Here is a 27596-nt window from a genome sequence, read left to right as displayed (position 1 = left end):
CCATCTTTAATCCCAGCAGGGGATGGAGCTGAGACTGGAGGCTTTCCGCGGAGCGCTGGGGTCCGTCTCAAAATGCCGAAGGCCTCACACGCCTTTCTTCTGGTTAATAACCTACTTTCCTCTGAGCTAAAGCCAGGTTATCATGGGAACCGGGCCACTGCCTCAACCTCCTGGCCCATCTTGCGTTTCTACCGCCCCTCAGGGACCACGCGACTCCCAGAGCCCATGGTTGTCCTGGTGGGCAGGGAGGGAGGGCCCCCTGGCTGGCCGAGTTGCTGATGGCAGAGGCTTCAGTGAAGCTCGGGGTGCGGGTGCCTGGGGTCAGTTCAGGCACCGATGAGCCTCCTGCCTTGCTTCCCATGGGAAAGGCTTGTTACTATGATGATAAAATATTACCCTGGCCTCGGATGTGCTCTTGCAGCCTCAGAAAAGATGACTGCAGCTCTGAGATCACAACTGCAATGGATCCGTGGGGAGAAATAACGACTGATCCTTGAACTATTGTGCTGATCTGGGCAAGTGTAAGAATGAGCCTGGAGCAGGATCGCTGACTCACAGGGATCGATGAGCGGAGCTGCGGTGGATCCAAGCTGCAGGCTTCGGGTGCCCGGCACTGGCGATGAAAGGCATGGGGTTGGCCTGGCTGGTGTGGCCCAGTGGTTGAGCACTGACCCATGAACCTGGAGGTCAGGGTTAGGTTCCTGATCAGGGCACATGCCTGGGATTCGGGCTCGATCCCCAGTTGGAGGCGTGCAGGAGGCAGCCGATCAATGACTCTCTCATCACTGATATTTCTCTCTCTCTCTCTCTGAAATCAATAAAAGCATATTTAAAACAAATAAAGACACGGGTGACTCTAAAACCGCGTCACCGTGAGCACATAACCTTGACTCCCGAGTGAATGTGAAGCTGTCCTTGGCGTCATCAACACCTCTAAGCTCTTCTCTGTCTACAAGGACATCACCCTTGGCGGCTGCCTCAGGTCCTGTGACAAAGGCCATCTCGCTAAATTGAAATAGAGCTCTGTGAAACCAGGTTGGCCATGTAAGCGAAGTGAGTTTTTAAACTAGAGGAGACAAACTGGCTATTTTACTATCTAAGGAATAGTTCTCCTTTTTCATGCCTCATGGATGACTAGGAAAACCTTGTTGTGGTCCAGGTGGGGAAAAGCTGCCGCAGTATCCAATTTACCGCAAGTGACCCCTAAAGGAAACCGTGGGGGAGCAGACCCCCCTCTTGATGTCACTCGTGGCTCAGGTCCTGAAGCCAGACTGAAACTCCAGAGGTTTGGCTGCTCTGAGACTTAAAAAGAGAAGACGAGGCGTGGGGTCGAGGGAGGTCCATGGTCAGAGAAAAACCATCCAGCTCGTTTCTGGTTTTCGCAGTTACGGGGGAGGGGGAGGGGAGGTCCCCTGGGCCAAGGTTATGCATTTTCATTTCTCTTGGCAGCCCCAGCACTAGGAACACCCGGATCCCGGCTGCCTGGTAGAGGGTGTTTTCACGTCAACACGAGCCAATCCGGTTTATCTGGCTGTGCTGGGCCAGTGCTCCTGGGTAAGAGGCCAACTAGTTCTCTCTATCGAAGTTAGCAGATGCCTCTCGGAAAACGCATGGAATGGCCTCCAATCCATAAGGCCCAAGGCCCTCCTCACCCCGAAGGCGGGCTCCTCGGTGCGGTTTGTGAAAACGCTTCCACCGGCAGCGGCGGGGCCTGGACTCCGGACCCGCCCACTTGGGTCCCTCATCGGCTCTGTGACTTGGTTCCCTTGTTGGCCAACAGGACAAGATCCTAAAGGTCTCTTTGGTTTTTATGTTCTTGGGGTCCCGACTGTTTATTTGTTGTGGTAAATTCAAAGTGCCAAGGTCTGTGTCTAATTTATTTATGTATTTTCAGGGCCTTTCTCAAAGTGGGCACCCATTAGGTGTCGGGTGGGTGGAAGGATGGGCGGACGAGCAGGCGGGTGGATGCATGGAAGGAGGAAAGGACGGAGGGACGGGTGGGTGGGCGGGTGGACAGGAGGAAGGAAAGGAGGGAGGGGGATGGTCAGGGCAGGGAGGGAGGAAAAGCATGAGTGTGGGCGACTGGATGCTACATCAGTCACTCTTTCCCGGGCTCCTTGTTTGTGGAGAATCCAGCCCTCACAATGAGCCCTCGGCCTGAGTGTCCACTGCCACCAGGGACATGAGCCAAGGGAGGGCGCTGATCTTGCCAGAGGTCAGTCTCCACAATGCGTTTCCTTGGCTCCTGCCCCTCAGCATTGAAACGGTTCAATAAGAGGTAATTCGGGGCTGATTTTGCCGAGTGGACAGTTCTGAGCGCTTGGCAGTCTCCGCTCCTTGGCCACATGACACCGCTTTCCTGTCCTTGATTCAGTCCCTGCGGCCTCTCCGAGACCAGGCTTACCCACTACCCACCGCTCACCCTCCGCTGTGCTCACAGGTGGGAGAGCAACCCCTGGTCCCAGTTCACCCTGGAGGGGCTAGGAGGTGACTGCCTGCGCGGGTCCTCCCGACCGCGTAGGCAGAGGACCCCACCATCGGCCCCTGCTGCACCCCCGGCTCCCCCTGGTCTCTGAAGAGACTTCTGCATGGCCCTTGTGTGGAAGCTGGGTCGAAACAGGGCTCTTTGTGACACTGCCGAGGCCAAAATTAAGATTCCAGGCACAAGCCCACGTTCCACACGGCGACATCCTCACGAGGCTGGGAAGGCGAGGCGGCCTTCAGAGGCGGCATTTCGGGCTCTCGCTGCTCATGAATGATGAAGGCTGGTGTCTGCGGCATTAATTTACCATCGCCGACCCCTTCCTGCACTGATCGTGAAGGGTGACAACCTCTGACGGCAGCTCCTCCAATGCCAATCCCGTCTTTCCGGGAGGGAACGAGAAGCCGCCATCCTCTCCAGCTGGACGCCGGAGGCAGAGCCCTGCGGCTATGCTTTCTGCCGAGCAGCGTCTGACGGACACACTCTAACGAAGGGGGACATCTGGCTGGGCCCGTCCTCAGCACCCCCAGACAGGGCCCCTGCGCCATGCTCAACACGTCTCAATTATCAAGGAAAGCCTGTGCGAGGCCGACGGCAGGTGCTGAGAGCGGATTCCAGCTGCCGGGCAGATGCGCACATCTGAGGGATCTGTTCTCTAAGCAGTGGTTTGAATCGGGCAAGGTTTTCAAAGACATTCTGAATTCCACGTATTTAAATTTTTAATTGAACACATTTGAAAAACGGATGCTTTTGAGGGGTGAGGAGCACTCAAAGGATAAGGGGCTTGTAAGTGACAGGGCCCCGTGCGCTTCGTATCCCTTGCGGATGCGACACGCCTCCCATTAGTAGCTCCACACACTGTGTTCAGCAAGGACGGGAGCCACCAACCCGGCAGAGCTCTGTCCAGGGCCAGGGCCAGGGCCAGGGCCAGGCAGTGTGTGCTTGACAGATGCCAGCTGCAGGGACAGGTGTGGGGGGTGATGGGGCCTCAGAAGCCAAAGATTGCCCATGAGCGTCACTGCGAGGGACCCTCCTTTGGCACCAACCTCTCTTAACCTGCAGGTTCCTCGGCTTTAGCTTGCATCACCTACATGACTTGTTCAACTTTCTTTCCCCCTAGTGTACAGGTAATAAAAATAGCAAGTGTCTAAGGGTGCCTTCTGCACTAGGCTCGGGCCAGTGTGACCTTGTTTAACCCTCTCAGTGACCCTCTGATGCAGGCACTGTCATTGTCCTCATTTTAATATGTTTTAATAAGCCAACAGGCAGACAGACCGAATCCCTGGAGCCTCTAAAGTGAGCGGAAGCTGGCTCTGCAGCCCCCACAAGTGCATGGTGACGGGGGCCACTCCCCTGGGAGCTGGATAAGGGCGTGGGCCTGATTCTCACTTTCCGACCTTTCGCGATCATCACGAGCTCCCAGCCAGGCCGCCCTGCCCACCGCGTCTCACCAGCTGAGCGAGGACACGCTGTCAGCAGGCGCTGCACCCAGGAGAGACCCCTCGCGGAAAGCAAGGCTGGGAGAAGATTTGTTCAAAAGGCTGTGCTTTATAAGGATGGTCTTGTGGGCAGCACCAGCGTTTTCACCAAGATATAAAGTAAGCGAGAGGGGACAGCCTCCCGTGTCCGGAGGGGCTTTGCTCAGTGTCCCCATGCCCTCTGGCTCAGTCGCATCGCAGCTGCCAGATAAACACTCCTTCTGCGCTAGGAAACCGGACACTGAGGTGATCATCATGTTAAATAACACAATAAGCTCCCACAATACATTTAATTCATGTGTTGCTTTCAATTTTTGTTTATATACTTTTTTATTTAAAAAAATATTTTCTTGCCTGGATGGTGTTGCTCTGTGGTTGAGCATTGACCCATGAACCAGGAGGTCACTGGTTCGATTCCCCGTCAGGGCTCATGCCCTGGCTGTGGGCTTGATCCCCAGTGGGGGGCGTGCAGGAGGCAGCCGATCAATGACTCTCATCATTGATGTTTCTCTCTCTCTCTCTCCCCCCCCTTTCTGAAATCAATAAAAACACATTTAAAAAAAAATCTTTTCTTTAGATGGGTGCAAAAGTGACTTGGAAAAACACCGCTTTTCTCTTTACCGGGCCCCTCTGGGCGCCACACCACAGGCTTGGACGCCGCAGGTCTGGGCGGGGCCCGGAGACCTCCTGTTTCAGTTCCCGGGACGGCCGATGCCCTCTTCACTCGGGAGCCACCGCCCAAGCAGGGCCCTCTCTTCTGCTGTGATTTCGGTAACATCCCGCCTCCATGCTGGACGGCATAGGGTTGCTGCTCAGACGCTGGACTTGGGGTTCCTAGTGACGTCTCCCCAAGGAGTGCTCCCTCCCAGCAAAAACACAACGCTGGGTGCCTGTCTCTCAGACCCAGTCCCTTGATTCAGGGCAAGACACTGATGCTGCAGATGCCCGCCCCACCCCAGGGCAAGGCGGAGGGGCGCCAGGCTCAGGGAAAGTGAGTTGAAAGCGTGGGTAGCTCTCCTCATGCCACCTTCTGAGAACGAGCCCCAGGGCCCCACGGACTGGCCGTCGCATGTCCTCCCCAGCATCCGAGGCCCTCACTCCGTCGGGCCGAGGTCCTCTGGTCCTCTGTACGCGGGGGGCAGTGGCCGAGCCTTCGTGGCTCTGAGAGGAAGTAGTTAACTCTGGTCGGACGTGTCTCTTACAGACACAAAGTGACACACGCTGGGAAACTTCAGCTTCGAGCTGTGCCCATTATTTCCCCAATTATTTTAAAATTAGGTTATGTAGCAGGTGATGGGCAAAGACGGAGCTAGAGGCAAAACTCGTACAGGGGTGGGGGAGTTGGCTTATTGCTATTTATGGGTGATCTCAGCAACATTGAGGGCTGGGACCCGGGCAGCTGCTAAGCAGAATCCGGGGGGGCAGCGTGGTTATTAGGCAGCAAACGAGGCAGATCCCACGCTCCTGCGACAAAGGCAACTCCGCCTATTTTCCTCCCAGGATCGCCCTACGCAAGGAAGCGCAACAGACCCCAACGTGTCCCTACGTCCTGCTCAGAGAATGAGTGAGTGTCCTCCTCGCCGGTGACCAGAGGAGCCAGGCTGACCTTTCCCTCCCCCTTGCTGAGCAGGGGGCACTGGGAGATGAGCAGCAATCAGACCCCACCGGGGCCCCCTGGGCGGCAGCCTCCGTCCCTCTGGACACAGGAAGCTGAGGAACAGGACGGGAAGCGCTTGAGAGAGTCTTGGGAAAGCCCGAGGGCAGATCTTTCCCTGGCAGGCGCTCGACAGCTGTCGCCTGACCCAGTGCCCAGCTGCTCTGGGGCTCGCCTGGGAGAGTCGAGGGGGACCCCCCGGCGCAGGATCGGCTCCGGCAGCTCCTTCCTACCGATTATGCTGTTTGATCTCGTGAACAGCGTCCAGGTGCTGCCCCCGACCTTGGGAACCTAGAGACGAGTGAGACAAGGTCCCTGCCCTCCCGGCCCACAGCCTCAAAGGGACAAAGAGACAAGCTCACGGGAAGCCGGGCAATGCGGGGAAGGCTCGGGCTGTGGAACAAGCCAGCCCGAAGCACCGAGGGCCGGGCAGGTTGGATCGTAGAACCCGTCTGACCAAAGGAAGGACTTTCAGGACAGAAATGCAAACAGGAGCCTCCTGAGAGCCTCCACAGGCACGTGTAGGGCCAGGGGGACCGGGATTCAGCTCTGCCCTCTGACCACGGATGTGATTTCTGACCAGAGAAGTTGCCTCGATGAAAGATACACTTGTCCAGGGTTCAGTGGATGCGTTCTCCTCGCGGGCGCCGAGGAACCACCGAGGATGGGGCAGATGGCGAGCAATGTGATCAAAATGGATTCCGTTCGGAATCCACGTGTTTCAACTCCGACTGTTCAGGCCCCAGTGAAAACCGGGCTTTTCAGGGGACGGAAACAGATACGCTGTCCCTGCTACGCCTCGTTCATAGGAAGCTACAGCCACAGGTGACTCCTGCAAGCGAAGAGACTCACGGCTCCGTCAGCCTCTGGGCGGGTGTAGGGCTGAGGGGGCAGCCTCCTGGGAGCGCCGTCAAGGGCACGTGCTTTATTGGGGCAACCGACTGACTTAGCACCGACGGCACGGACACTGCGGTCACGGGGCAGCCCGTCACTGCTCCTGCAAACACTGGAATACAGAGCAATTACCTTTACGTTTTCCGTGAGATATAATTATTTCATGCCCCTCATGGATCAAAGACCCGCCCTTTCCAAGCTGCCCACCGTAAAGGTCGGGCTTAATTGATCAGGAGGGAAACAATTTCACGCTGTCCCACCTTCCTTCCCGAGCCGAGTGACTTAGTGATTTAAACTTCCAGGTGACCTTCATCAATTCGCAGTTACTCCCCACACCCCGTTTCCCAGAAACGGCCTCAGGCGGCACCTGGCTCTGCCAATCCCGGCGAAGTCCTTAGCTCAAGTGGCCCCACCTGCAGACTGGTAGCCCGGAGATGGGGAACCGTAAATGGGATCCTCTTAGAACCTGCAGAATGGGCATCTGACAGGGCCTTCCCACCTAGCCCTGATTTTGAAACCAGATGTGCGTTTGGGCAGACGCAGCCATCCCGCCGGCATTTTTCCTCCCTTCGTGATCACATCCTATCAATCGCGGTGAACTGGGGTTTTACGCCGGCCAACAGATTCCAAAGGCCTTGCCGGGAGGACAGTTTCACCAGAAGGAACCCCGCCCCCCCCCGCCCCCAGTCCTGGGACTCCGGGGGCCCAGGCGGTCGTGAAGGGGCGCATTGTGCAGACGGAGGAAGCAAAATCGGAAACGCAGAGGCGGCCTTCGCCTTAGATTTCCTGTGAGAGCACTGAACCCCGTATGGACCGAACACCCCGCGTTGCAGCTTCTACAACTGAGCCCATCGCCCCATCATTCCCTGTAGAGACCGGGGATCCCAAACCGCCATGGTCTAAGCGAAATAAGACCTCGACGGGGGGAAAGACTTTCAGATTGGGGGCAAGTCAACACTGGCATTAAAAACTGCGACTTGAGCCCTGGCCGGTTTGGCTCAGTGGTTAGAGCGCCAGCCTGTGGACTGGAGGGTCCTAGGTTCATATTCTGGCCAAGGGCGGGCACTTCTGTTGCAGGCTTGAACCCCAGCCCCACTTGGGGTGCGTGCAGGAGGCAACCAGTGGATGTGTCTCTCTCACATCGATGTTTCTCTCTCTCCCTTCCACTCTCTGAAAAGCAACGGGAGCAAAATGTCCTCGGGTGAGTGTTAAAAAACACACACACCAAAAATCCCCGACTTGAGGAGCAAACCCTGATGCCAGGTCTGTGGCTCCCAGGACGACACTCCTTCCCAGCCCGCGCGTGGGGACCCCTTCATGTCGCGTAGCCCCCTCCCTCCTGGCCCGCGTTGTCTCTCCTGCACTAATTTCAGCTGTTCTCCTGGTTTCTCGTACGATCCACCTGTAAACGATGGTCCTATCAGGATCTATGACCCTGACAGGCTCCTGACCTCAACACCAAACTGCCAGCTGCTTCCTTGACACCTCGGGTAGGTGGCCTGTGTCACGTGCAGTGTCCGAGCCTCCACATTCAGGACCCTCCCACCGACACCACCCCTGGATCCCAGAAGCCTCCTGGATGCTGATTCCCTGCCTGGTTCCTGTCGGCACGACCTGTCCACCCAGAAGCATCTTGAACGTCCCTTATCCCACCACCTGTAACTGGGTCATTGCCCAGCTCTCCAACGGTTCTAGTGCCCCAGCCCCTGCCCCTGCCCCCTGCCCCTGCCTCAACGTGGACCCCACAAACCAGGCTCTGCTGAGAACTCCTTTGGACTAGGCCTCACCTTGGACTCTGTCCTTGGCCCATTTGGTCCAGTTTTAGCAAGAATCCTGCCGGGTCCATTTCGAGAAAATCCTCCACCCCTGATAACTGGCCAAATGCCGCATCCCCCCACCTGTCAAGTCCACGGGAGCAAAATCGCCCCCACCCCTAGTGTTTCCTCTTAGAAATGTCCCATCCTCGGGCCTCCACCCTACTCCTCGGCTAGAAACCCCCACTGTCCCTGGTTGTACACAGAGGGGAGCCCGGTGCCTCCCTGCCCTGGGCCCCTGCGGCTAAACCCTCCTGGATGAAACCCGCCTGGCCCCCTTTCACAAGCGCACAGGGGCTTTTTCCTTTGACGAGGGCCTGCCTTCTACCAGAATCCCGGGGGTTCAGGGCTGCCTCTAAAGTGTTATTCCACAATTAGGACTTGGAAATACAGATGGATTTAACCAGAAAGAAAGATGAGAGAGGGGGAGGGGGAGCCAGGAGACCCGTGTCTCCCTGCCCACATAGGGCCACCCCCTCCGGTGCTCCCTGCAGCCCGCATTCGCCCCTGGCCTCAGGGCTGCGGGCGACGGTTTGTGTCATTACCCTGCCGAGAGCAGGCACCCACTGTGCGTGTGCGCGATCAGGCCCAGTCTGAGCGGAGCTAGTTCTGCGGAAAAGAGAACCAGCAAGCCCACATCTAGGTCACCGGGGCGGGCTGCTCCCAGAGCCACCTGGGCGCTCCGAGGCGGGCGCAGGTGGCCAGGCGTGCTCCCCGACCCGCCGCCCACACCAGCAGCCGCCCACAGCCTTACCGCGAGCGGTTTCCAGGCTAGAGGTTTCTAAAGGGTCGGAACTCAGTGTCCGTCACCCTTCACGAGTGAGCGTGACCCAGGCTTTGAGGCTCCAGGGCGATCGCCCAGGAAGCTCCTGTCAAACAGCCTTTCTGTCTCGGGTTCACCGTGTCAGCTGCAGGAGGGAATTCAGGTCCCTGCCGCCTCTGATACAGGCAGGGGGTAAAGGACCCGGCAGGAGAGGCTGTAAACGTGTGTACAGTCTCGCACACATACATGCACATACACACCCCGTTACATACGCCAGCCAACCTGCCGCGCTTACAGAGTACAACTAAAGCGGGGATTAAAAATGAAATTTTTACATAAAAATAAAACTTGCTATATGAAAATATCCTATCAACCCAGTCGTCTTCTTACAGTCCCATCAGAAAATCTGACCTAAATCCATATAATTTCTCTCACGAAGGGGGGGGGGAAAGGCTTGTTTTCACACCATTTATGTTAACAAACTTAATAAAAAGCCCTGACTGTAACCATCTCACTGGAGTTTTTTACAGTTTAGTGGCTATGAACTGAAGCTTCATAAAATATGATTTATGAATGCACGGACGCCGTGCCCACGTTTTAATTGCACCCGCTCGGATCAGAGAAGGCGCCACGCTTGTCCCATTACTCATCCCGGCGCCCCCACCGCCCGCCGCCCGGGCCCACGCTCGCCCAGCCGCGCTAATCCCGGGCCCCCAGGCGCTGCCGGAGGCCACCCGCATCTCTCCTGCGTCGCTGGCTTTCCAGCCGCTGCGGGCCCGAAGCCCGTGTGCTTAGACATTCCCATCAGCTTCCCGATGCCGGAGCCGCTGAGCGACCGTCTCGGTTGGTTCCGAGGCAGACGAGGCTCTAGGGCACGTTTCATTATTAACGGACGGAGCAGAGGGAGGGTAAACAAAGGCGCGAGAGGAGGGCCGCCCGCCAGGGCCCCTTCTGTACCTGCGTTCGGAAGACTTTCATTTCTTTCCCGGGCAGAGGGACCTTTAGGGGATGAGAGGAGCCGACTGTGGATCTGGAAGATAAACAGAAACCTTCCCAGTCTTATATTTTTATTTGCCAGGTGTATAATCTTCAGTAAATAATGTATATTATTATTTTTATGAAATCAAGGAACAGCGCAGCATCGCTCCGTTCTCCCGGGAAAGGACAGAGGATTGTAATGAACCCTTCCTCCCCTGGTCTCCTGCGTTTGCGCGCCATGCGGCAAGGGCAGGCTTCTGATGATTTAAAAACCCTCGATAAGCCAGGAGGGGAGGGAGAAGCCGTAATCAGCTAAATCGGATTTTGCTAGTAGATCAAAGAATCACATCTGATATTTCCTTTCTACCCCGTCAGAGTGCTGAATTGGAGGTTGGGTTTAAACTGGACATGCAGTAAATATTGATACATTGATGAACCACGAGCAATCCAATTTCAGAATTAGCCCTGAGACGCCCCGAAGCTAAGATTAGTGGATACGAAGTCTCCTGCTGTGTGCAGGTGGGATCATCATGATGACTCCCTGCCAAGGGCAGAGCTTGGCTCTGTTTGTTCTGAATGCAGTTTGCTGCGGGTGAGACTTTCTGGTTCTGATTCTGGTCGTATCAGGCTCCAGGGCACCCCGCTCCACACTGTCCCCCGTGCCATCGCCGCCCTGAGCACCGAGACCTCACTCCAAAGCTGAAGAGTAAGTTGGGTTCCGCCCCACCCCCGGTTGTGGCAACACGGAGCCCCTAGTCCCCGGGCTGGGTTAAGCTTTGCGGTGTTCAGGTCCCATTTTGGGCCCTTTCTCTTCCCCAGCATCTGGGCGACCAGTCTGGGGATTGCGGAGGGAACACTTCAAGCAGACAATTCTTCTGTCCCACACAGAGGCCCGGCCTCCCCTGCACCGTGGCCAAAGAGAAGACATAGGGGTGGGGCCGGGACTGCAGCTGGGCTGCGATGGGGAGAGTTCAATAGTTATACACCGTTTTCTGCCCCTCTCCCGGCTGCCCTACCCGGGGCCTAACTCAGTCATTGCCAATTAGCACATGATTAGTAATTATAAGAAGACAAGAAGAACTGACAATTAATGAGATGTGCGAGTGGTTGTGGCGCTCAGTGCTCCCCATCCATCATCTCACTGGCTCCTCACAGCTGTCAGAAAGGTACGCCGTTAGCCCCACGGTGGCCACCAGGACGCCGAGGCTGAGGTCACCCATGGGTGCGACACAGCCAGGACTCAGAACAGGGTGGTCAGGCCCGAAGTGCCTGAACTTTCAGCCAGAATGTTCCAAATATTGTTATTGTTTTTACTAAGTACTATTATCTGGCTGTATGTGCCTATATGTATTCAGCCAATCTACTTACGTATGTGATCTTCTCAGAAGGAGCACAGACTGGTTAACTCAGGAAAACTTTTCAGGAAGGAAATAAAGTACAGCAACATCAGACACAGGGTTGGAAAATAGTTAAATCCCAAGTTCAGCAGAAGAATTGAGTTATCTGTCCTTTGCTTCAAACACTGCCATTCAAGTGGGTCTGGAGGTGGGTGTTGGGGGGGAAGGGAGAAGCAGGGTTACAGGGAGAATCTGACCCAGCAGGGATGCTAAGCTTCCTCTCCCCTGGGTTCTCGTCTTGTACGGTTCTTTTAAGCACCATTTTTAGTGTGATTTCTAAAGTAACTCTATCCAGTCTAGTGAGTCAATTAACCTGGGACGTGACAATACAGAATTAATTTTCACTCAGCAAGCTCCTGGCGCTGCATGTGGTCCTGTGCAGAGAGCCCCAGCCCCACCACGGAGCAGCAAACCCTGAAGTGCGCGGGGTCAGACTGAGGACGGTCTCTCTCACTGGGCTCCCTACAGTTGGCTGCAGATGGCAAGCTAACTAGACCCCAGTGGCTTCTGTAAAAGCCTGGAGCCGTCTCATACAGGCGCTGGGCACCACTGCCCCAAGAATTCCCAACAACAGGGTGATTCTGGAATCTCGGCCGGCAAAAGCCCAGGTGGAATCCTTAGGGTTTTCTACATATAAGACTCTATCATCTATGAACAGAGATCATTTTATTTATTCCATTCCAATTTGGATGCCTTTTATTTCTTTTTCTTGCCTTATTACACTAGCTAGTGCTACATTGAATAGAAGTGATGAGAAAAGACATTCTTGCCTCGTTTCTGATTTCAGGAGAAACGCTGTCAGTCATTCACCATTGAGTATGACATTTGCTGTGGGTTTTTTCATATGTGACTTTCCTTACGTTGAGGTCATTCCCTTCTAGTCTTAGCTTGTTGAATGTGAGTATATTCATCAATTTTTCCCCCACTTTCTCCCACTAGAATGTGAACTCCACACAGCTGGTTCTTTGTTCGTGGCTATAATCCCAACACCTAGGCCAGTTCCAGGCCCATAGTGTATCTTTGAAAATATTGTATATGAATGAAACGACGAGTGAAACGACGGTGAAATCCCAGAGAAAATGCTTATGATATACTGTTAATGCAACAGGTAACATAACTGGATGTCTCCTGTGATCTCCACTAAGTAAAAAATAACATTTTATGGAAGCAGCAGACACAAATGGATATATGTAGCACTCTTTCTACATGGAAAATACTTTTCCTAATCAATGAAGGGTATTCCTCTAGTTCTTACTATTTCCTGTTGCTGGGAGAGACTGATCGGCCCAACCTATTTTCTCAGTCCTTTCAAGACCTTGTCTCCCTTGGTCTCCAAAGCTCTCAGTGTGCTATTGACTGAACTTCAGCAGCAACTTTGCCACCTAATAGGGGGGAAGATTTAAGACCCTGTTTTCTACCTCTGGTCTCAGTGCTCCTGGGGTCCCACAGGGACCCATCACCCCGGGCTCACCACATGCCAGACAATTACTAGTCACTCCTCCAAAAACTCTGAGAGAAGTATAATTATTCCATTTTACGGATGTGGAAATTGAGGCACAGAGAAGTTAAGTCAGTTGCCCAAAGCCCCCGCCCCCCCCCCACACACACACATGTACTAAGCAAGTAAAGGAGCCCAGATTGGAGCCTGGGTATTAGGGTCACTCCTGGGGGGAAGAAAACTCTGATTAGGATCAGACGCATTAAAAGAATCACGATCCCTCACAATCATAGGAAGTGTTCCTGTTGCAAAGCTTTTAGACACATTACCTCACTTTTATTCTTCAAAGTCCCTGAGAGGTGGCCAGAGCACATAGAGGTTTTATAATATAACAAAACCAAGTCCCAGAGAGGGTAAGAGACATAACTACCCAGGAACAAAATACGGTGGCTCTGGCACCTACACCTGCCCACCAACCCTGGCCCTGGTCTGACTCTTTTCCATACCCCCCGTATCACTCCACAGCACCTGTCCACCTGCCACCCCGAGTCCAACCCACCCACCTTCCCACCTGCCACCCCGAGTCCAACATTAACCGGCACCATCACACACAGAAATTCTGTGCTCAAGCCCGACCCCAGCCAGGACAGTGACAGTGTGGACAACACTTTGATCTACAAGTTCCATCAGGAGCCAGAAGCTGTGCACTAGCAAGATTTGAATGTTGTAGATACAGTAACACTGGAACCTTCCATTTATATAAAACGAAATACTTCACAAAAGAACTTTCACTTTCTCTCACTGGATTCTCCCCGGTTCTGCCATAACAGCTGGGCTCTAATGAGCACATACACTATGGTTTTTATGTGTTTTTTGTTTACTGTCTCTCCCTTGAAAATATCCGAGTGCTCACTATGGACCCATAATCCCTTATCTGCAATTCTGAAATCCACAAAGCTTTGAAATCTGAGAGTTTTCCCTTCTGAATTTGTAGAAAAGTAATCTGACAGCAAAACCTTCCTTGAACTAACCTGAGGCTATTTATAATATTAATTTATTCCATTTAGTGTGAATATTCATACACTTTATTGCAAAAATACCAGTGAGCTTAATTACAGGGTGCTAGTCAGATCCCACTGGGAATGTCGTGTGATATTTCCTTTCTGAAGCAAAATTAAGAAATCGTGGTTGAATCACGTTTGGCCCCAAGAGTTTTGGATGGAGAATGGTGGTGGCTGGGCACAGCAGATATTTAATGAACTTCTCAGCCTCTGGGTGAGGGTTTTCCATACACCCCTCGTCCAGTCCCCACAAGGCAGGTATTCTCTCTGCATTTAACAGATAAGGACATGGGGGTATGGAGAATTAGGGGGTTCCTTCTAGGCCACGGAGCTGCTAGATGCCAGAGCCAGGACCCTCCTCCTCCTAGAATGTAGTGTTCTCAGCACTCCCATATTAGTGTGTGCATGTGTGCATGTGCATATGCCTGTGTGTGCACACACGTGCACGTGTGTGTATGTGTGCGTGCACATGTGTGTGTATGTGCATGTGTACATGCATGTGTGTGCATGTGTATGTGTTTGCAGGGTGGTGGAGGTAATAGTTAGAGACGTCTCCTGGGCCTGTAAGGCACTGAGAAAGGAAAATAGTCTGACATTTATATGCCCTAGGAAAGAAGTAAGGGGAGAAGACAGGAATCCCCAGGCTGCACGTTGCCTCTTCTGAACACATTCACAACAAATACAGAGGAGTCCCCGCCTGCTTCTATCCCAAGAAGTCAAAGACCAAGGGTGCACTTTGGCTGGGCCTTTTCTCTGGGGTAATGGCAGACATCGTTGGGGTCAGCCAGCAGAAAAACAGGGAAGAGGGCCGTGTCTTTTCAGCACCCCTGTGCCTTCTCCTGGGGATGCTGGAGGTCCCACGAGAGGGCAGGCAGCAAGCACGCGGTGTGGAAGGTTCCGGGCCGGGCTGCCGGTGGGTTGACGTAGCCTCTCTCGGGGCGAGAGCACCCGCGTCATGGCGAATCTAGATGCACGATTGATCATGGCCAGCTTTGCATGTTTGTTTTCAATCTTCTGAACTCTCTTCTGCAACAGTAATTAATGTCAGAGCAGTTCATGGATCAACAGTGTATTTTCCAGCTAATGCGACATTGCACCTACAGTAACTCAGAACGGAGATCTATCACTCTGCCCCGACTCCCGCTTCATGCTCCGTCTCCTCCTGTTTACATCTGCCTTCACTTTTTCTAATCTAAAATAAATCAGCATGAAACGCATTAGATTTTTCATTTAGATTCTCAATTGCCTTTTATTACTGAGATAATATCCTTTATCTGATTGCAAATGGCAGGATTGTTCCCTTGTCAGGATCCGAATGAAGATGCCGCAGTTCAGTCTTCGGGCCTCTCCCCGTGTCCTTCACCTCTGTTTCCAAGGGCGGGGTCTGCCGGGATTCTGGCTTGAAAATGAGACAGATCGGGGTGGAGGGGGATGTGTTATTTTGACTGTCCCCTTGGGAGACACACGTTGGGAGACAGCCTCCCCCGGCTCGGCTGGAGATGTCTGTGCCGACACCGGGCACAGGGGCGCGAGTTGCTCCCTAGTGGAGGCGTGTTAATCACCCCGTTGCACAGTCAAGTTGAGCTGAACTGTTTTGTCCATCCAAGACCGAGCTTTCCCCTGATCCCATCAGCTACCTTTCGGCGAGTCCCTTTCACTGTCTCCTGTCATCAGCAGCATCTTCTCCTGACTTCAGAATGTGAGCGGATGATTCTAAAAACTGAATCCATTTCTTGTGCCCATGGGAACTCCCTTCCCCGGTCACTGTCCCCTGTCCCTCAGTCAGAGCCCCGGAACTGCTTGAAATATTTCAACGGGGACTCGAGTTACTCTGACTGTGAAAAACCTGAGCAAGTTCTGAGAATTCAATCACCCGCCCAGCCCAACACCTTTTCATTCCATCGCCGTGGCTTTTGAAAGGCACAGAGACGAACAGAGAAAAGACGCAGGTGTTTCCGTTGCCCGGCTCCCCCGTGCGGAGCTCGGGCCGGGCACGGCCTCGTCGCTCACACGGCCGGTTGCTTCTATCACCCTCTATCCACCCAGACGGACAGAAAGCGATGGAAAGGGGAATTTTACAGCTGACTCACGGCTTCTCGGAGTTAGGAGAAGTGATGGTTTTGACTTGGTGAGCAACAGCTGGTCCTTAAGGGCTCTGTCACAGGACAGTGGCAGAGGGCACAGCCCGGTCCAGCCGAAATGCTTCCCAGGCATTAAGCAACCCCCATGGCAACTCGAGAGGGAAGGTTCCTCTACCATCCCGCTCTACAGGCAAGGAGACGTTGTTCTTGATATTACCGTTAATAATAACACCAACAATAATGCATAAACTCCTGGGCGTTGCTGAGCTCTTTCCGTGAGCCAAGCACCACCCACGGTCCCTCCATTCACCACCCTATTCAACCCCCACAAATGCCCCGGGCGAAGGGGAGACTAACTCCATTTGTATATGTGGAGATGTTCACGCCAAGTCAGACTCGCTAAACAGCAGACTCGGGGTAAAAATCCCAGTCTGCCTGAATCAGGGCCCACGCCCGCCCTCCTCTGCGGCCTCAATGGAACATCGACTGTTTAGCTGAGATGCTAAAAATGGTCACAAAAACTCACCGCGTTCACAAAACTACATACCGCGAGATTTCACTTCTAGAACTTGCCAGAACCGGCAACACTTAGGGGCAGAGAGCAGACCAGTGGCCGCGGGGGTGGGGGTGGGGGTGGGGGGCACTGGGCACAGAGGGCTCGGGAACTCTCCGGGCGGGTGGGGCGCCCTCTATCACGATTCAGGACTGGTTACAGGACCGCACACATTCGTCCAAACAGACTGAACTGTGCACTTACAAATGCATGAATATTAATGTCTGTAAATGATGCCGCACAAGGCTGCCTGCTCCTGTCACGTGTCATAAATAACCTCGATTTAGTCAGGGCTTCAATTCACCGAACACAGAGCTGGTGAGAGGTGAGAGGAGCGAGGCCCGGGCTCCGGCCGCAGGGTCTCAGCACCCGAGGAGGGAGCTGCCTGGGGGCAGGAAGCACAGGCCCGGGCGGGACCGGGCGGGACCCGGGTGGGGGGGGGCACCGGGCGGGACCGGGCGGGGGGGGGGGGGGGCACCAGGCGGGACCGGGTGGGGGGGGCACCGGGCGGGACCGGGCGGGGGGGGGGGGGGGCACCAGGCGGCAGCTCAGGGGCCTGTATTCAGAAGGCCACGCGCTTGGGTCAGTGTCGTCATCTCAAATCTTATTTTTTTTATTATGGTAAAATGTACATAACATAACATTTGCCGTTTCAGTGTTCAATTCAGGGAGATTAATTAGCACATTCACGCGACTGTGGTAGGACCATCAGCAGCAGCGTCTCCAGGACTCTCACCCTCTCAGACCGAGACCCTGGGCCCCCTAAACACTAACCCTCACCCCTCCACCTGCCCTGCTGGCACCACACCGCTTTCTGTCTCTGTGGGTACATTCCAGGTGCCTCGTAAAGCTGGAGTCAAATACTACACGTCCCGCTGTGACCGGCGCGTCTCGGCAGGATGCCCGCCGGCCGGGTCCATCCACGGCAGGGGAGTGGCCTTTTCACCGCTGCTCGTGTCCTCTGATGACCACGAGCGTTTCATTTTGATGAAGTCCAGTTCGTTCATTCTTTCCTTTTGGGCCTGTGGCTTTGGTCCCACCATCTAGAATTTTTCAACAGTGTTATCTTTGGACTCTGCTTTGTAGGTGATGTCCCGGGAGACAGTGGAGTGTGAGCAGAGAGAGATGCACGCAGGGTGGGTGTTTGCTGGTCTCCTCACTCTCCGTTCGCATCAGGCGTTCAGGTGTCCCCAGCCCAGAACGCGGTGGACCCACAATTACGCCTAAGACCCAGTGAGCGGAGAGGCCGTGCCTCCCACTGGGCCCAGACTTTCTGCAGAGGCAGGAGGGGGTAACGGGTCCTGAGGAACCAATAACCGGCCTGGGAAGGACGGGACAACCCAGTTCCCTTCCTCTCAGTCCCTCCTGTGCCAGCAGCGAGACAAAGGCAGAGAGCGAGGGTAGGATGTGATTATATCAAAAAAAGTCAGTGGGGTTTGCAGTCTCAGCTGCAGCAGCAGTAAGCACGGAACACGCCCACACACGCATGTGCGAGATTAAAACGAAAACTGTCATTCAGCGATTCCACAGGGGTTAAATGCTTTTATCTTTTTAAATTTAATTTTTTATTATTATTATTTTTGAATCCTCACCTGAGGATATTTTTTCCATTGCTTTTCAGAGAGAGTGGAAGGGAGGGAGAGAGAGAGAGAGAGAAACACCAATGCGAGAGAGACACATAGATTGGTTGCCTCCCGCACACGCCCCGACCAGGGCCGGGGATCAAGCCTGCAACTGAGTACATGCTCTTGGCCGGACCTGAACCTGGGCCCTTCAGTCCGCAGGCCAACGCTCTAACCACGGAGCCAAACCAGCCGGGGCTTATCTTCTTTTAAAAACTGGCATCACACAATCTAAAGATGAACAGTGAGGCTTGGCCAGTGTGGCTCAGGGGTTGAGCGTCAACCCAGGAACCAGGAGGTCACAGTTGGGTTCCCAGTCAGGGCACACGCCCGGGTTGCGGGCTCGACCCCTAGTAGGGGGCGCGCAGGAGGCAGCCGATCGATGTTGATGTTTCTCTCTGATCGATGTTTCTCTCTCTCTCCCCCTCTCCCTTCCTCTCTCTCTAAAAATTGATAAAAACATACATTTTTTAAAAAAGATGAACAGTGAAGTTCATGGTAGTAACAGAACATTCTAATTTTTCTTTAGCTAAACCAACATTAAATAGCAGATAAAAGGCACCACGACAAATCGAGAGAAAGGCCCCGGGAGAAAGGAAAGGATTCCGTTTTCCTCCTTTTTAGCACAGAGCACATCTTCACTGTGCACCGGTCGCCAAGCCTGAGCAAGCGGCCACGCGTGGCGCTGTTTCAGGAGGTCTCCGTCGTTTGCTCCCCATGAGACAGCCAGCACGGTGACCCCCACGCACTGAGGGCCAGACAGCTTCCTTCCTGGACATCAGCCCAGCAGCGGGCACAGGGTGCGGGTCTGAGCTCCCTGCATCGCCCACACACCCCTGGGCCCCTCTCTGAAGACCCATCAATCCGGACCCGGTCCCTGTGGCACACGTGGCCTCACCCATCACCACGGCAGCTCCCCCGAAACTATAAAGCCACACGAAGCAGCTACGCCGGCGCCGAGCGCTGGGAAGCCGGCCGCGCTCGGGACTCGTTAGTGAGGCCTGGAGCACACTGTTGCTAAAGTAATGAGTTTCCTGAACTCTGCCCAGAGCTGGATCAGAGGCATCTGAGCCCCGCGGCCGGGGAGCCCCTCGGGGACTGACCCGGTCGCCTCGGGCTGCAGGCTGCTTGGCTGGCGACTGGCTTCTGGCCTCCCGTACAGAATGGCGGGCGATTGGCTGTCTACTTTAAGAGACTAATTCCCTGTCTGTCTTCAGCCCTATTTGTTTCTCTGATACATTATTATTCTGAAGCCCTGTTGCTTTTCGAGGTGCTCATTCTTGGAGCTGTCTCAGAGTCCTTTCTGGATGGGGGAGCAATATAAATTAGACTCACAGAAAGGAAATTGAACAATTTCTCCATTTGGAATGTGATTAACACAGGGAGATAAAATGAGTGGCCTCTAATTTGGAGCTTCACTTGGGAAAATTAGAGCTGATGTCTGTCTGTTGATCACTGAAAAATCAGTGGCTCTTTAAGGGACCCTGACATAAGCATTGAATTGGATCTCTTCCATACATGATGTCATAACCATCATTCACCCTGGCCTCAGGTTTTCATCTAAAACACACGCCATGCACTTTCGTTCATTCATTCATTCATTCATTCATTCATTCATTTGTTCATTCACTCATCCATCCATCAATCCATCCATCCATCCATCCATCCATCCATCCATCCATCCATCCATCCATCCACTCATCCACCCAATGTCTCTTGAAGGCTGACCTGGTACTGGGGACACAGTGCTGAGCCAGAGCAGATTAGGGGCACCTTTCATCATGAAACTCCCAGAGGCTCCAATCCATGTGCCTCCAATTCCTTTTTATTTCCTTTTCTGCAAAGATACAGAAATCTAAAATATATTGTGGTTGGCAGAATGCTCAGATGGCCCCCAAGATTCACACCCCTTGGTGCCCATGTCCTCGATGTTCTCTCTCCTTTGAGTGTGAGCAAAACCTGTTGACATGATGGACTGTCACTTCCACAATTTTATGGGGCACAAAAGTTTTTAGACGTCATTAAGGTTGCTAATCAGTTGATGTTGAGTCACTCAAAGGGAAGCTATACGGGGTGGGCCTGCCCTAATCAGGTGTGTCTTTTAAAAGGAGCCAGAGAGAATCAAAGCAGCAGAGATGGTCCTGCCGGCCTTGAAAAAGCAAACAGACCTGTTGTAAATTGCCTGGGGATGGACCCACATGGCAAGGACCCGAGGACAGCCTCAAGGAGCTGGGAGTGCTGGCCGACAGCCAGTCAGAAAGTGGAGACTTCTGTCCTATGACCACAGAAACTGAAGAGAGCTTGGGCAGCAGGAACAGAGGGTAATGAGGACCCACATGAGACCTAGGAACTGATGGGGAGCTTAGGGAAGGGCCATGGGAAGAAAAGATGCCCGGGGTGGAAAGAGAGAGGAAGTCACAGGGCACTGTGCCTCTAGCGCCACTCAGTGCTGGCACAGCTGACCTCCTATGTGGTCCACTCTGAAGTCCCATGGGTCCCGGCTGCATCGTCGGGACAAATGCTGCTCCTCCCTCCCCCAGCACCATGCAAGAAGCACAGCCTCAGAGTGGGACATAACTAGTATGGGTCCTCCTTCTGCCACTCCTCCGATGTCCCGGGCAGCCCGGTGTCCCGGGCAGTCTGGTGTCTTGGGCAGTCTGCATCACTATTCTGGGTCCCACAGCATTTCCTCTTTGGAAAATCAGGGCTCATGTCCTGACACAGCTGCAGTGAAGATCAATGGGGCCATTCAGGGCTCCTCCAACACCGGTCCCTTTGTGCCAGCTCCGCCTCGCCTCTGTCCTTGCACACAGCAGCCCAGCCCTGGCATGGCCCTCTCTGGGCACCTCCTCTCCCCACTCCATGACCTCCGTGACCTTCACGCCGGCTTTGCTAACACAGGCAGCTCACGTGGGCGTCTCTGTCATTTTCTCCTGATTTTATGCAGTTGGAAAATACTGGCCCAGTTACGGCTGTCTTGACGTCTGAAATCTACCAGGTAAGCATGCAGGGGTAGAAGGGCCCTCCAAATGCTGTTAATAGTTTGGGGCATTTTGGAGTCAGCAGGGATCACCCTCTGCAAACAGGAAGACTGGGCGGTTCACCCCCTCGGCACCGTAGGCTTCCAGCCCTAGTTACCGGTCAGCACAACGGGTCAGCTCCTCGTTCCCGTTAAGGGCGGTTTCAGTGAGAGAGTGAGCGTGGCCGGCCCCAGCCGAGCGAGGCCGGGTCACCGCTGGGCTCGGGTAAGAGGCGGCACCTCCACGCGCTCACACAGCTCGGGACGGCCGCCGTCCTAGGAAAACGCCCGTCATAGGCCTTACATTCAGCCAAGCAGACTTACAGGTCCTCATGGGAAGGACTTGGAATCCATAAAGTTTTACAGAAACAAAACCTCCCAGACTCACATTTGCGGGAGAACCGGCTCATTGCCTTCATCGGGCACCTTCCTGCACTGAGCGTCCACAAAGTCCAGGGACTTGGCTCGTTTCTCACCCCATCCAGTACCTTATGGAAAAGCCCAGCACGTTAACCAGAGGCCTTGGAGCCTGCAGGAGAGAAGGGGCGGCTGGGCCACGTCTAACAGGGCCCAGGGGTGGTTCACTGGACTCTCTCATCAGTTCAGCATGGAAACTGAGCAGGAAGGTTGCCTTTTCCCAAGTCTCATCATTGAGATGGTGCTGAATAATCTGAACAGTTCAATGCATGTGGAATAGTTTAGATTCTGAACTGAGCTTGGAACTCAGAGGGACAGGAAGCATGGATCCTATCTGATGGTTTTCAAAGTGAATCTGCCCTTGAGTTGACGAAGCAGGCCCTGCCCGGACCACCTCTCCAGTCACCGTGAGCACCGTCCAGCTGCCCTGCCTGGACCACCTCTCCAGTCACAGCGAGGACCATTCAGCTGGCCCTGCCTGATGGCTGTGGGAGGGTCTCAGGCTCACTTTACCCTAAGACTTCAGACTCCGGGTTCCATTCAAGCAGCCGGCACACAACCTCCACTGTTGCCTGTAACTGGTAATACAGGGGGGAGGGTGGGCGGTTTGGCTACAAAAAAATTTGTAGCTGCGACTGTCGCTAAGCTCTGTTTTGTACAACCTCCTGCAAAGATGCATTTTTACCACACTATTACCTGCAATGTTGCTTCAGGAATAAAGGAAGTTTTGTGCATAAAAAAAAAAAAAAAAAAATTAGGACACAAGAGCTGCTCTCTGCCATTCAGGGCTTAAAACGTAGCCAGGGACACTTTGTCCAATACAAGGCGATGTAACTCAACAAGCGCTTCTCTCTGAAGGGATGAAAATAACCCCAGTGGAAGTCACACGATGACAAAATTCTGTCACCATCTGATTAATTACCTGTGAGTAATAATAACATCTCTGGTTTATTTCAAGTGTATCCTAACTGCACACCTTTGGCTCCGGTTCGCTGGGCAAGGAACTAATGAACAACTGTTACCGAATTTCATTAACACCATTATTTCCGCGGCCTTTATACCTCTGTTGTGAGCGTGGAAACTCACCATTCCGGGGCCAGGCCTGGAGGACCCAGCCTTGCACCCTGCAGAGCAGGTTCTCCCGTTGCCCTGGAATAAGGAAGCCAGTGTGGGGAACAAAAGCCGGGGAGCAGTCGCCAGCATTCATGGGGAGCCCTTCCTAAGAATAGCATCGATATTCAGAAAGGTTACCTTTTCATAAAACATTAGCGATTTGCATGTTGCCTTTTTCAAAAAAAGATGGGTAAGTGAGCTATATGGGAGCCGATTACAGCGTCATTCATAATTAATTCCCTGTACAATAAAGAGCGATCAGATTTCATGTGTGTTTACTCTCTGAAAGACAACTGCTTGTGGCTTATCTTAGCTCCAGAATACAAATATGCTTCAGAGTAATTTGTTTATCTCATTTTGACACCCTAAATCCCCAAAGTCCCTTTTCTCCCACGAAGGGAGTCCCTGCTTGAGAACCTGAGCTCACCCTCAAAACATAAAAGACCATTCTTACCGGCCTAACTTAAATCATCCCACCTTCACTCGATCAAGGCAGGCCGTATTTATTCTGCTGCCTAACGCATCAGGAAACAAATAGGAACTTGTTTTTAAAGACAGATGATTGCAAATTTACAGCGCTAAGAATATCTAACCCACAGAAGTGCCCTGCATCGGTACCTGTGGATACAAATTATCCAGCTCCTCGGAGCACTAATGAATGTTTGCAAATGCAGACATGTGTCAAGTGTAAATGACATTCATCCAATAGGCTTCTCCCTGCCCCATATTTCAAAACCTGAAATGGCTTTTCCAAGACCCCTGGGGAAAACCGCAAACGAATGATTACTTTATTAATGCGGAGAGAGCATCGGAGCCGGGCGAATGCTAAACGACGCCTCCGAGCCCCTGCATGAGGCGTGTGCCCCGCTCCCGCCCAGGCCGGCTGTACCTTGTATCTGCTGGCCGGCTGCTCGGCTGTCCTCAGGCCTTGATACATTCGGATGACACACACCTTGGCTCTTCTCTGGGAGGGAAACCAGTTGCTCTTCACGAAATCCATGACCATCACATGGTCTTTCAACTCCGTGCTGAACGCTTTTATCTGGAAAGTGCGGTGCCGGGCCGCGTCTGCGTGGCGGGCGGCGCCCGGGCCCCGAGGAGCGCCTGCAGGAATTCCAGGGTGCTGCATGGCACGCGCGATCTTGTGACTTGGGCGCGCGAGCCTGGCAGACACAATTTTCTTTGTTTAATCCAGGTATTGAGTGCAGCAGGAGGGACTCGGGAAGTGCCCCAGCTCCGACCTCTCCCGGCGTTTTCCAGCTCCGGGCTCCTTGTCCCCATGCCCCAGCTGCCAAAGGTGCAGACGTGTGCGTGGGGCTCCGCAGGGTGACCTTTACGGGCCATAAAAGGACTCCTTGCTGCTGCCCATCCGTCCCCGAGTTTCCACCTGTGTTTTCCAGTCGCCTGAGTTCTTCTCTGGTTTCAAAGACACATTTCTTGTGCCCGCTGCCCTCACGGTCCGAACACAGAGCCCGCCTGGTGACAGTGAGGCTCCCTGTGTTTTCTGTCTCAGGCCCTCGAATCCAAATAAATAATTTACAGGATGCCGGACAAAGGAGCCAGGAGTGATTGTTGCTGCTTTTTACAGTTTCTGCTGTTTCATGCCAGGACTGAGAGAAGCCAGTGCAGACTCCTGGGACACAGAGAGTGACCTCAGCCCCGGGGAAGATAAGAGACACATTCAGCTGACAGAGAGAACTCAGAGCGGCGATGGCGGCAAGTGGGCCTTGGAGGAACGGGGCTGAGCCGGGAGCCCCGTGCCGCTCGGCGGGGGCACCGCACCGGCTGACACAGGTCCCCTCACCACCCTGAGCCTCAGTCTCCTGTGAAAGAATTTGGAATAATAATACCTGCCACTCACAGGGTTGTTGGGAAGGTCAGGGGAGCAAAACAAAATGTGTGAGAAGCCCAGTGAGCAAGATTCATGTGCGTTGTCCCCGGAGTGTGGTTGTGTGTCTCCTGCCCGAATTATTCTGCACTGGGCTCTCTCTGTCTGTGTCACATAGCGGAGATTTACACAGTGCTGAAATGATTGGATCCTGAGCTTTGATCATTTAGAAATGCAGATGCATGATAGACTCCTTTGCATTTTGTCACGTGTTTCCTCAGAGGGAGTCTGCACCAGGCTGGCGGAGACCCTGAGATGCTTCCTGGGAGGGAGTCTGTACCAGGCTGGAGGAGACCCTGAGATGCTTCCTGGGAGGGAGTCTGTACCAGGCTGGAGGAGACCCTGAGATGCTTCCTCAGAGGGATTCTGCACCAGGCTGGTGGAGACCCTGAGATGCTTCCTCAGAGGGAGTGTGCACCAGGCTGGAGGAGACCCTGAGATGCTTCCTGGGAGGGAGTCTGCACCAGGCTGGAGGAGACCCTGAGATGCTTCCTGGGAGGGAGTGTGCACCAGGCTGGAGGAGACCCTGAGATGCTTCCTGGGAGGGAGTGTGCACCAGGCTGGAGGAGACCCTGAGATGCTTCCTGGGAGGGAGTGTGCACCAGGCTGGTGGAGACCCTGAGATGCTTCCTGGGAGGGAGTCTGCACCAGGCTGGTGGAGACCCTGAGATGCTTCCTGGGAGGGAGCCTGCACCAGGCTGGAGGAGACCCTGAGATGCTTCCTGGGAGGGAGTCTGCACCAGGCTGGAGGAGACCCTGAGATGCTTCCTGGGAGGGAGTCTGTACCAGGCTGGAGGAGACCCTGAGATGCCTCCTCAGAGGGATTCTGCACCAGGCTGGTGGAGACCCTGAGATGCTTCCTCAGAGGGAGTGTGCACCAGGCTGGAGGAGACCCTGAGATGCTTCCTGGGAGGGAGTCTGCACCAGGCTGGAGGAGACCCTGAGATGCTTCCTCAGAGGGAGTCTGCACCAGGCTGGTGGAGACCCTGGGAAGCACTCTAGGAAGAAAGACACGGTGTCGCGTCTTGAAAGACGATGGTGTGCTGCCAACCTCCCTCCCGCGGCCGGCATTCCACGGCCAAAGTCACCTGGAGGGCTTTGCTTTTTCACTCCGTGCATACGTTCCGTCACATGGCAGTCACAGCAAGGATGGGGCAGTGCCCTCTCCAGCCACATGCACTGCAAACAACCATCACTCTACGGAAAACGGCTCTCTGAACCCTCCGCTGTCCTTATTTAAGCCACATCACTCAGTTAACTGTAAAAGTTAGATCTCTGACCTTACTAATGTCCTGCAGAAGATACTATTTAATTTCCCTAAATGGGTCCCTGGGGTGACCAATGGGAACTGTAACATTGTTAGCAATTGCAATAGGATGACACCAAATCAACATAAATGAGCCTTGAATGGGTTTCGTGTTGAAATATATGTGAAATTAATCTCTCTCTTCTCCCTTGCCCCTGATCCGGTATGCAGGGCTGTCCAGGAGACGCGGCGCAGTATTTAAATAATGAATTATTCAAAAAGAAAAGGAACTTGCAGGTACCCGATGCCAGAAATTCATGCCTCTGAATTCTCAATCCGTCCTCCAGTGGGATTAGCATTTACGGCTATGAAAGATGCCCTAATTATGCGGACTTTCAGAGTTGATTTTCTGCAGGGCCTGCACAGATCCAGAAAGCATTAGGCAACAATAAAAACAGATGACTAGGAATTTCTGAATTCATAATTTGGTTTCCTTTTCGGGGGAAATGACATTTTTATTTATGGGTGCTTTGCTCATTAGGTGGGAGCTGAAGTTTCTCTCTCTTCTCGGAGGCCCGGCGCATGCTGTGAGCGCGTCCAAACAACCATCCGTCAGAACCAGGTGTGACATCCACAGGCTGCCCGTCACAGAACCTAGTCCCGTATTTCCCCTCCTCTTAGCAACCCCCCCCCCAGGGTCTCTAGAACAAAACAAAGGGGCTGAGCGTAAAGAGGCTGACTGGGAACCTGCACCGGTTACCAGGGGAGGCGGGCGGGCGGCCGAGGGGCAGGGCTGGTGGTCGCCTCCTGGTGCTCACGAAACGAGTGGTCAGTAGATGGAGGGAATGAGAAGCCATCACCTATTTTTCTTAAACGTTTAACTTTTTGTCTCTGTAACAAAACACGTTTCCTTACTTCTTTCTACAGTGTTTGGGAACCGCGGTAATTTGATATTTTTTCAACTTTGGGGAAGGAAGCGGCACAGACCGTGGGGCACAGCGACTCACAGGGTTTGTTTTCCCCCCTCCTGTGAGCAATCAATGATCGTTTGTTTAGCACCCACTGGGTGTCCCCTCTGAGCCAACTGCTGAGATTACATCTCCCAAGCCGCTTCTAACACTGAAAACCAAAGCCACCTGCATGTGTTTAGGGGGAAATCGTCGGTCCCTCCTTCAAACGCACTGAGGGCAGTGAGGTGTTTGAAGACAAGTGGCATTTTTATATTTTCTATCCACTGAGTAGATTTTGAATAAAGAAAACCATTGGCCTCGTTAGAACGTAAGCTTGGTTTTAAAGAATATATTTTGGCGAGCAGGAGCTGGGAGAAGATTATGGTTGAACTTTTAAGGAAACATCAAACTCAATTGGCTATTTACATCCTGGAAGAGTTTTGCCCAAAAGGACAACCTGGAGTGTCAGCCACTGTCCCTGCCCTTCCAAGAAAGAGGGACGCCAGGCCCAGCTCTGGCAGCAGACGCACCCTCTTCGGAGCAGGGCTCCATCTCAGCTGCGTTTCAAGTGCTCTCGGGTCCTTCCAGGAAGCCCCCAAGGACACCTGCCTGGTCCCTCGGCTGTGTTTCCTCCTGGCCTCCTGGGGGACCCACCTCCCAGCCCCGCCCAGCAGCTGCCCAGAGGCTCCACCCGCCAAGCGGACAGATGGATGGAAGCGGCCACAGCGGGGGGGTGAAGCCGGCCGGA

The 27596-nt window shown here is 53.7% G+C and overlaps 1 protein-coding gene across 2 annotated transcripts in view; it reads right to left on the bottom strand.

Moving 5' to 3' along the window:
- Positions 1 to 23893, bottom strand: part of C14H10orf90 (chromosome 14 C10orf90 homolog) — a 104920-nt gene extending 81027 nt beyond the window's left edge. The window contains exons 1-2 of one of the 2 annotated variants that reach the window (XM_087824212.1): positions 23654 to 23893; positions 10043 to 10115 (exon numbers count right to left, since the gene is read on the bottom strand). In XM_087824212.1, the coding sequence (XP_087680338.1) occupies positions 10043 to 10115; positions 23654 to 23893 (313 nt within the window). The remainder of the gene's footprint in view (positions 1 to 10042; positions 10116 to 23653) is intronic. The other variant, XM_087824213.1, reaches the window with a different exon arrangement.
- Between the last annotated feature and the right edge of the window lie 3703 nt (positions 23894 to 27596).

The sequence above is a fragment of the Miniopterus natalensis genome, chromosome 14 (genome assembly GCF_054644295.1).
Source record: "Miniopterus natalensis isolate mMinNat1 chromosome 14, mMinNat1.hap1, whole genome shotgun sequence".
NCBI classification, from domain to species: domain Eukaryota; kingdom Metazoa; phylum Chordata; class Mammalia; order Chiroptera; family Miniopteridae; genus Miniopterus; species Miniopterus natalensis.
The sequence above is the reverse complement of the archived record's forward strand: the minus strand, read 5'-3'. Positions and strand labels throughout refer to the sequence as shown.